The 11395-nt window shown below is 35.3% G+C and overlaps 1 protein-coding gene across 1 annotated transcript; it reads right to left on the reverse strand.

Annotated features, from left to right (window-relative positions):
• Positions 1-1951: 1951 nt before the first annotated feature.
• Positions 1952-2632, reverse strand: LOC121972227 (transcription factor HEC3-like). The gene has a single exon (XM_042523922.1). It carries the CDS (start codon positions 2597-2599, stop codon positions 1952-1954), a length of 648 nt encoding a protein of 215 aa, XP_042379856.1. The 5' UTR covers positions 2600-2632.
• Positions 2633-11395: the final 8763 nt, after the last annotated feature.

Below are 11395 nucleotides of genomic sequence, written 5' to 3' on the forward strand. Positions count from 1 at the left end.
GGAAGAAAACTTCTTCCTGTGTGCGGCGGCCGAAACCTTGAGCCTCCTCTTCTCGATCAATGAACACTGCATTATAAGCACTCAAACTCTTCTCCTGCCACAAGACGAAAATACCCTTCCCATCTTCTCTAATCTCTCTTGTGCCATAAACCACATCCGCATCACTAATTATTGGAGATGTCCTCGAGTCTTTTTCTCCTTATAACCAAGAGCCCCAAAAAGTATAATTAAGATGTCTTGAAACACCTATTATCAATGGCAAAATATTAGAAGATCAAAAGTCATGATCATTGGTCATTAATATATTAATATAGAAGAAGGTCAAGAGTCGTCAGATAATCAAATGAGAAGGTCAAAACCCATAAAAATCATCAAGATCTGACATTAACCCATAGAAGGCGAAAGATGAAGAATATAAAAAGGGATTAGCAGAGAAAGGAAAAAGAGGGTATGCTTATCTCCAAAACTCTATTATTTATTGCCTACATTCTTCTTTTACTTCCCTATTGATTCTGACCTAAGTGTCGGAGTGATACCGTTGAGGCATTTTAGCATCATTCTAACCTTTTTTTTTTTTTTTTTTTTTTTTTTGAAGTTTTTGTGTTTCCTAAGGCGCTTAAACAGACGGTGATTCCTCCCTTGGACCTCCTCCCTTTTGCGAACTTCAGTAGCAACAATCAACACTCCCATCTTGTCATCGGTGGATCTCCCTCCGACCGTCTAGGTGCAGGATCAATAAAGAATGGTCTTGTCTTGTTGGATCAGACAGTGCTACCCCTCATTTGGCTTGGTCCGTTTGGCACATCAACCTCTATATGCAAGCTGCTGGGGTGGAGTTTGCATACTGATCATTCAATATATATTATCAAGTGTTTACAGTTGAACAACCTTAATCTCACATGAAGAATTTCTTCGTACGCGAAAGAAATATCCGCCGCCCAAGCAAGTGCAGTGAGATTCACAGAACAGTAAAATTCATCAAAAATGTACTTGAATATATATATAGAGTCATTATTAATATTGCAACAAGTTCATTTTGGTAGCACAGTACATATTCCCAACACCTGTCTAATCTGAAAGGCAAGCTAATAATTTCTTTGATTTCAAAAGGAACTTCTACAGCTGCAAGTGATAGATAAATGGAGGACCATAGAGACAGAGAGGGTTCGATCTGAGTGTATCGACATGGAACATCAATTAATTTAGTTGCATGATTGGTCTGTGCCCGCATCTCTCTGGCTGTCCGAAAATCAATGCTGCTCAATTCCAGACGTTGCATTCACTGTCATTTTGTTATTTACTTCGTGTCTTCTTGGAAATGATCTCTTTACATGAGAAATTCCACGTTATTTTCTGATGAGTTATTGTATTCTAATTATAATACCTATGCCCCTTAATTAATCTACTTTATATATATTAAATCTCATGTAATATATATTTGATCGACCCTAATTACTTAATTATCAATGCGATTGATCATTTCGGCTAATTTTTAAATTAATTTTAAGAACATACTTTGGAGCTAATGAGTACCAGAAAAAGAATAATGAATTGTGAAAAAAAAATGCATGAAAGAGAGTTGTGTATATTTATTAGATGAAGACTAATATATAAAATTAATTAAACAAATGATGCAAGTGCTGCTCTAATTATATGGTTATATAATTAAGTAAGTCAAAGGCAAGCTTCCTCATCATTAATTTAAAAGCCCAAAGTCAACTAATATATATATATATATATAACAAACTATAATCCACAAAACAAGAACACTGCAAAAAGTAAATATTTGCTACATTAGATCGATCATAATATATAATATAATAGCATAGCATTGGATGGACCAAATTAAGTAGCCATTCATGCATATGGATATATATTCACCCTCTTAATTAATTAATCATATTAATTATTACACCTTCATTAATATATCAAAATACCTCCATTAATAAAATTAGTGCATCATTAGATGGCCGCCAAGCCCTTGCAGTCTCCCCACGGCGCCGGACGAGAAGGATGAGGAAGAAGACGAAGACGAAGACGAGGAGAGACCGACGACGACCGCGAATTGCGCCGGCAGCGGCGCAGGCGGAGGGTTATTCGACTGAAGGCAGTGGAGCTGTCGCTTGAGGAACTTGACGTAGCGGATGGCCTCGTCCAACATGGAGGCGGTGTCCATCTTGGTGCCGCCGGGGACAAGACGCTGCAGGATGCGGATCCGCTCGCTGATGCGCTCCCGGCGGTGCCGCGCCGCTACGCTCTGCGGGTCGTCGCTGATCCGCACGTTGCGGCGTCGCGGCTTCGCCACCGCGGCCGGGTCGATGTCCACCGGTTGCATAGCAGCCACCCGGTACATCATCTCCTTCATCGCTCCCAACTCTTCCTCTTCTTCCTCGTCCTCCTCTCCCAGCTCCTTCTCCTCTCCTCCTCCTTCATCATAACGCTCCGTCTCCACGTAGCCATGGGACAGCTGGTGGTGATACGGATGCTGAAATAATAGGTCATGATCCCAAAGCGCCGTCGTCGCCTGGTCCTTCCCCATGCTCATGATCTCAGCTGGATGATGATGACGATCCCAGAAATTGTGGGTGACATTGTCCATAAATTCGAACAAGAGAAACAATCAGAGTCGAGTATGGGCGAAATGGAAGAACAGATGAGGAAGAGTTTAAATAAATAAACAGATTAAAGAGATTGGCGCATGGATGGAATATATGATGAGGTGACGACGTAGGATGACGGGGTATATGTATATATAATTATTAAGTTTTAATTAATATTTGAAGAAAAATATATATATGTTTTTGACTTTTATTTAATTAGTTTAGTGAATTGAGTATGGCGAGGGGAATAGAATATGAATAATAATTGAATATGGAATAATATATAATTGATATTGGTGTGCGAGTTCAAATGATGAAAGGGTACAGGCTGTGCTCCTCGTGAATGATTGCAGGCTTTTACACATCTCTAGAGAGATCAGAGATCTCTGGATCTCTTTATTTCATGTGTGCGTGACGAATGCTGTGCAGCGAATATTTCCATGGTATTATTGATGTTAAAGTTTCGATTGAAAGTGAAAGTTTCTAGGAATTTATATATGCACAACTATGGGTGATCATGGATCGGGTTGATTTGATTATTAGGATAAAAAATTATCCGACTCTATTAGATCAGATAATGTAAAATCGGGACCTACATCCGGTTTCAAATATCGGACGGGTTGTCAGTTATTTGGATATCCGACCCTATATCCAATGAAATATAAAATATAAATATAAATATAACAAAAAAAATAAAATTTTTTAAAATGATAATAGACATTACTCATTACACGTTATAGCAGCTAATCGAAAATAACTATTACAACGTGTAGTAGCTTATCGACAGTAGTTACTACAACGTGTAACAGCTTATCAACATTAGTTGCTACAAGTAGGAGTGATCGGATCGGGTTGGTTCGGTTATTGGGATAAAAAACTATTCGGCCCTACTAGATCAGATAATGTAATATTAGGACCCTATATCTTGCGGATTATTTTTTTTCGGTTCGGTTCGGGTCGGTATAAGCGGGTTGGTCGGTTTGACGGATTGACTGCTCACCCCTATGCACAACAACGAAATCTGATTAATTAGAAGGTAATGCTAAATGGCTAGATTTTAGCTTAAATTAGGAAGCGTTCATGGTTGATGGTCAAGAAGTTCAGCATCTTTTGTTTACCGATCCATTTAAAGAAAATTTATTTACAAATTTATCATAATTAGGAATTGAACTGTGGATACTTAACAGACAATCTGATTACCCTGTCACTACATCATAATTTGGGGGTATGGTCACTCTTATAATAATCCTACTGATCGTAATTAGATTAACAGTAATATAATTAAGATCGTCGGAATCCAGGAAACAATTAGTAGGACATTGAAACCTAACCTTATCTTAAACACAGGACCAGTGACCTACTGGAACATGACAGTGATTACACGCGCATGGATAACGTTTTTTTTTATATGAGCAAGTTGTCTGGGACCTTTACTTCGATCACTTTATGTCTTTTTAAACTAATTTTTTGTCACATAATTAAATTGAAGGAAGATGTATAATCAAGCAGCAAATCTAAAATAAATTAAATAGACAATATAAGAAGGGCCTTGTCTGCTCTATCATTCATATGATTCACGAGCAAACTTGCAAGCACATGCACGTGAAAACAAATAAATATACTCTTGTTCTACGTAATATATATATAGCCTTCCGTGCTAACTTCATCAAAGGAGGTTACAGCTACCACACTTTATTGGCCCATGCATGCACGAACAGGGACAAATATGATATAGATGAGAAAGGTAATGTACGTTCATGTCTTCCACTTTTCTAGGGTTTCACCTTGTTAAGCTAAGAAACGTTTCAAGGTAAAAAATGGCATGCAGCTTCGCTTTACTTTCTGTTCGTCTTTGAAAATGAGAGGGAAAATGGGCACAGAAAAGAAGGGCTTTGTTTGTAGTACGATTTGTGGCACTGAATTAAATGTTAGGCTCTAATTTGATTGTGTACCTTCCAGACTACCAAAATGTGTGCTGAGCAAGATTAGATGACTCAAGGAAATGGACAAGGATGAGCAAAAAAAAAAAAAATAAAGAACACCTTTACTTTTTATTTATTTATTTATTTATTTTTCAATTCAATCAATTTAGTTATATTTTGTCCTTCAATTTCAAACTATATAAAAGGAAAAAAAGTTGGGCCTAATATTCCCTTTTGGATTTGGGCCTCATTATGGGCCTTAATATTACGATAAAAGGTAGGAGTTAGAGGTTTCTTAAAAAAGCTATATTATTAATGGATAAATCCTTATTTTGTCTATTTCTAAATATAATTAAATAGCACTTAAAATTAGAGCAATGATATGCTCAAGGAAAAAAACTCAATGAAAAGCTCAAGGATAAACACATAAAGTCATGGTCCACCATTTTATTTTTTGTGGGCCCCATCACCTTATATGTCTATCCTTGAATTTTTCCTTGAATTTTTTTCCTTGAGCATATTATTTTTCTTAAAATTATTCACATGCATGCTTTATTTCTTCTATACGCACGAATTATTTTTGACTTACTTCGACTTTATTTGAAAATATGGATACGTATTTGGATTTGAATCTATTAAAGTTAAATTAGGTTAAACATAATTAAAACATCAGTTGATAATATAGGGTATGAGTTGATAATATACGCTATAGAATTAATTATCCACCTAAAATATGCTTCTTAATAAATATTATATTGATTAGATGCAAGTGATATTCCAGATGGAGTAAAAAAATATAAATACGTAGTAAAAGGTGGAAGTGATAATATAAGCTATAGAATTAATTATCCACCTAAAATATGCTTCTTAATAAATAATATAAATACGTAGTAAAAGGGGAATCTGTCACCCAGCGGGTCCCACGTCCATCTGTCACCCATTTTTATTTTCTTTTTATTCAAGTGTTAACTTACTGTGAGTAATTGATTTAAAATTGAAACGATCAAACCGTACAAATTAAAATTGATTAAACCAATTGTTTTTTCAGACAAACCAACCAACCGAACTTTGTATCAAAATCGAATAAACAAAATTGATATAAAACCAATTAATTTGATCGGTTATTGAATTAATTGATTAGTCAATTAATGACATCATTAATCGATTGATGTTTAGTCAAATCATCGATCAAGCTAAGTTGGGTAATTGCGGTTCAATTCAGTTACACTAATGACTGCTTACAATATAGTAGTAAAATTTTTGTTTAATCGGTTTAATTGATTTGTAGATCCTAAAATTGAACCAAACAAGTTGATATTTTATTAAAAAAATATGAATTTCCGAATTAACCAAACCAAACTCCTAAATTTGATTGATTCGATAGGTTAATTCAATTTAACTGATTTTTTACTTAACCCTAATTACCTTTGCTCTATCATGTCATGTCAAGCTTCATTTGTTTGGATGATATTTTTTTTATCTAAATGAGCTCAAAAAATTGCACTAGTGATGACAGATTGCCATCAAAGTTCCTATTCTGGTTCAAGTCTGTTGGTAGGACATGACACAAATTGATCCCAGATAGCTAGCCGTGGAAGTTTCTATTCTGGTTCTGTTTGTAGGGCATGACACCAAATAATCTCTGATGGCTACCTTCCAAGTCATCTTGTTCATGGATTCTACCATGTGGTTATCATTAACTGCAACATTCTTGACCTCTGCGTCCTAACATTTGAACCTTCATCATATCTTCGATTGCATCCAATAGATAAATTAACCCTGTACAGATCAAAGAGCCCCCTTACCCATACTCTCCATGCCTTCAATATACTCACAAAGCATCGGACTACTATCAATCCCCACATCAACTTAGCATTTCATCCATCTCTCCATCTCCCTCAGGGAAATTTAAGATGGTACAAAATTTTTATTTTCAACCTCAATTGTTGATTGTTGTATAGTTATTGCTTCCAATAAAATAAAGAATACCTTTTTCATCCACATCAAGTCAACAATGTTTTTTTTAAATAAAAAAAATTCTCATCTAAATATAAGTTGTTAACGTACTTGATTCCTGCCATTTAACCAAGCTAGGAGTATTGGACTATGCATGTTTCTATCTGAGATGAAAATTTTTAATTAATTACGCTAAAAGAAAATTTTGCTAGGTCATGATATGCCAAACCATGATTTATGGGTTCAAATACCGGTAATTAAAATATCATGATTTTGTAAGATATATTTTAAGACGGTAGAATGTGATCTCATAATCAAGATTTTTTACCGTAAAATGGATCTTATCAAGTATATGAATGAATTTAGAGAATAAAAATTGCCTGCGTTGAGCGCCGACATAATTGAAGGCTCGATCTTCACCTCTTTCGCTCTACGATGGGAGATGGATTCTCGTATGTACTTCTTAGGGTTGTCGTAAGCCTTCGTGTGTAAGAGTATGTAAGAAGCATCCAAATAGGCTACACCTAAGTGCCTATTTATAATAATAACAAATCCTAATTCTTAATAGGTAGAGCAAGAGGTGGGATGGCCCAATAAGAAATACAATCACTAGTCCGTCCATCAAGGCTTTAGTAATTGGGCTAATTAAATAAATTATTAAGGAATAACCCAATAATTATAATCTGTAGGCCAACATCATGAATTGGACCCTGTCGAATCCAACATTCTCCCACTTCGCCAAAAGTTATAATTAGCTTCAAAATGGGTTTAATATATCGACAACATTATATCCTTAATAATCCACATCATCTAAATGTTTGGTCAGATATAGGCCGAGATCTAAAATATATGTAATATATTCGTTCCTAACTCACAATCTTACACTGTCAATGTTATGGTTCAATAAACATAAGTGGTCCTTCACTGATTTATTTATAATATTTAACATTAATGCACAAATAAAAGCAATAAATCATATGATCATAAATAGGATCCAAAACATTACAAATGTAATCACAAATCAATATCCAATATCAAATAAATGCCCTCCCAAAATTAAAACTTGCAAAAGGTCCCAAGTTATGCACATGCTCGCGAAACATCTTGGGAGGCAAGACTTTTGTCAATGGGCCCACCACCATAGCACTAGTACTAATGTGCTCAATGGATATTAACTCATTTTGGATCATTTCCTTCACAACAAGGTACTTAATGTCAATATGCTCGGAAGCACTACTTGACTTGTTGCTCTTAGAAAAGAATACGGTAGCTTGGTTGTCGCAGAATATTTTCAATGGTTTGGACATAGAATTCGCCACTTAAAGCCCCATGATAAAATTTTTAATCCATTTAGCATGGCACGACACTTCATAATAGGCTACAAATTCCGCTTCCATGGTAGAAGAAGATGTAATAGTCTGCTTTGTACTTTTCCATGAAACAGGTGCTCTAGATAATATAAAAATATATCCAAATGTAGATTTTCTAGTATTGAGACATTCTGCGTAGTCAGAATCAGAATATCCAATGGTCTTGAAAAAATCTAATCTCCTGTAAATGAGCATGAAATCTTTTGTACCATGTAAGTATCGCATGACTTTCTTGGCATTCTTCCAATGATCCATTCCTGGATTAATTTGGTATCGACCAAGCATGCCAACAATATATGTGACATCTGGACGAGTACACACTTGAACATACATTAGATTTCCTACAGCAGATGCGTAAGGAAATTACTCTATCTCATTAAACGCCAACGAGGTCCTAGGACACTGTGATAAACTGAAATTATCGCCTTTATAGACCGGTGCAACTATGGAAGAACAATTATGCATGTTGAATCTTTTTAGAACCTTTTTAATATAGGCTCTTTGAGATAGACCCAACATACCACGAGATCTATCCCGATGAATTTCAATGCCTATAACATAAGATGCTTCATCGAGATCTTTCATATCAAATTTACTTGATAGAAAATCTTTTGTCTCTCATAACATGCCTAAATCATTACAAGCAAGTAAAATATCATCCACATACAGTACGAGAATGATACATTTGCTCCCACAGATTTGCATAAAAATGCATTGGTTGACAACGTTCTCCTTGAAACCAAATTTGTTGATCATCTCTAGAAACTTCAAATACCACTATCGAGATGGCTGCTTAAGACCATAAATGGATTTCTTAACTTTGCATACCATTTGTTCCTTGCCCACAACCAGAAATCCTTCTGGTTGCGTCATATAAATATCTCCATGCAAGTCACCATTAAGGAATGTAGTTTTGACATCAATTTGATGTAGCTCTAAGTCAAAATACACTACAAGGGCCATAATTATACGGAACAAATCATTTTTAGACACGAGTGAAAAGGTTTCATTATAATCAATACATTCTTTTTGCGTAAACTCTTTAGCAACCAAACGGGCCTTGTACCGTTCGACATTTCCTTGAGGATTCAGTTTGGTTTTAAAAATCCACTTATAACCTATCGGTTTGAATCCTTGAGGTAAGTCTACAAGGTCCCATACATTATTTAATTTCATTGATGTCAACTCTTCGTTCATGACTTTAAGCCATTGAGGTGTTTGGTGTGGGATAATTCCCAATAGAATTGTCACAGCCATCGAAATAGATAAAGTCATCAAGAGTAGTTGACTTTCTTACTCGTTCTAACCTTCGTAAAGGTGGGTCATGAACAATAATAGGAGAAGGTTCATCAACATGGTCTGAAACATTAGGCATCGTATCATTATTTGATGATTCTCCCACAGGATTAGGGATAATCAAATCTCTTGAAATAATGGGAATGTTTAAAATTTCACGTTCCTCTTCAAGAATATTTTTGCGAGACGTGCTATCACCACAATTACCAACATCTTCCAAAAATATTGCATGTCTAGTTTCGATTATTCTTATGGTATGTGATGGACGATAAAATCGATAACCCTTTGAACGTTCTGGATAACCGATGAAATAGCAACTTATTGTCTTAGGATCAAACTTTCGTACATTTGGGTTGCAAATTTTAGCCTCTGCAGGACATCCGCATACACGCATATACCCAATATTTGGTTTCCTTTGCGCCCATATTTCATAAGGGGTTTTAGGCGTAGCTTTAGTAGGAACACGATTTAGTATATGCATAGCTATCTTAAGAGCCTCAACCCAAAGATACTTATGTAAAGAAGTTTGACATATCATACTTCGTACCATATTTATAAGGGTACGATTACATCTCTCAGCGACGTCATTTTGCTGAGGCGTGTTTGGCATAGAAACCTGTGCAATAATGCCACATTCTTTCATAAATAAGGCAAAAGGTCCAGGATTATGACCTAAGTTGGAAAATCTTCCATAATATTCTCCTCCTCTATCAGATCAAACCACTTTAATCTTTCGATCAAGTTGGTTTTCAACTTTAGATTTATAATCCTTAAAAACCTGGAGTGCTTCAGATTTTTCACGAAGAAGATAAATATATCCATAACGAGAGTAGTCGCTAATAAAGGTGATGAAATAGTGATGCCCATGAATACCAAGAGTATTAGGACCACTGATATCAGTATGAATCGGTTCTAATAGTCCATTACTTCTAGTGGCTCCATGTTTGTTCCTTTGTGCAAATTTTCCTTTAATACACTTAATACATGTGTTGAAATTAAAGAAATCTAATGAATGAAGTATTCTATCTTTAATTAGATGTTGCATTCTATCCCGAGATATATGGCCATAGTATTGAAGAATTCTCATCCATTAATTTTCTTTTGTTGCTGATTTCTCCTTCTGAGTATTATAGTTGATCTTGAAAGGACCAAACTGAGAAGGAAGAGATGTCATAATGAAATGAACGAGAAAGCCCTCAGAGATCTCCATGTCCATGGCCTTAAGTTGAGCAGCTATATCATTCATTCTTAGGATATGCCCACGAATACCACCAAGGTTGTTGTACTTAGAAGTTACCATTTTGATTATCAATGTGGTAGCAAGTGTTATAGAGGAACTCTGAAACTGCTCCTCAACGGAGTCAACGAAGTCCTTAGCATTTTCAAAATCAGGCATGCATCCTTGAATATCCGACGATATTGAACCTTTCATTATCATAAGTGACAAACAGTTGGACCTTTCCCATTTTTCATAAGCAGATTTTTCATCTTGAGTGCTAGTGTCTGAAAGTGGGGTAGGTTTATCAACCCGTAAGGCACAATCAAGGTCCATAACGCCCAGGACGAGGCGAATTTGTTCGTTCCATTTCTTAAAATTGCTACTCGTCAGAATTTCAATGGACGCGATTTGGCTCATAATTGAAGCTGCGTTCACAGAGTTAAATCATACTCATTAACAATAATGGAAAACACAAATCATAATCATAATACATAAGTGATTGAAGAAGTACACATTAATGGGAAAAACAAATACATTAGTATTTCCACTGAGAAAGGATATATTCGTGCAACCTTCCATTGGGCCGACTACAAAAAATATATTTAAACTTTTCTCCTTTATGTATTAGCGTTAAAGTATGAAAAGTAATTACATAGAAATTAGCAAAATATCATAAGCTTCCTTGGGCTAATTACAATAAATGGACATAAAATTTTTTGTGTTACACTTTAACGTAATTATAGAATTGAATTTATATTACCGTTGGGCAGAAAATAAATTCAGACTACAATTAAGCATTATATTGGTGCCAAAAATTATAATGGAGGATAATGACATAAATTATCCATTGAGAAAATAGCAAATATTATAACCTTCCGTTGGGCCGACTGTAATAAATGCACATAAATTTTCTCCGTTAGATTTTTTGAGTTAATCATAGAACTAAATTCAAATCACCGTTGGGCAGAATTGATTTAGAACTACGATTAAATTGTGCGTTAGTGCTAAGGTATGATAGAAAATTAAACATAA

This window comes from Zingiber officinale, chromosome 4A, assembly GCF_018446385.1.
Source record: "Zingiber officinale cultivar Zhangliang chromosome 4A, Zo_v1.1, whole genome shotgun sequence".
In the NCBI taxonomy this organism is placed as follows: Eukaryota; Viridiplantae; Streptophyta; class Magnoliopsida; order Zingiberales; family Zingiberaceae; genus Zingiber; species Zingiber officinale.

Excerpts from the sequence above, each read along its gene's own strand:
- LOC121972227 (XM_042523922.1), bottom strand. The coding sequence starts at position 2,599 with ATGGACAATGTCACCCACAATTTCTGGGATCGTCATCATCATCCAGCT.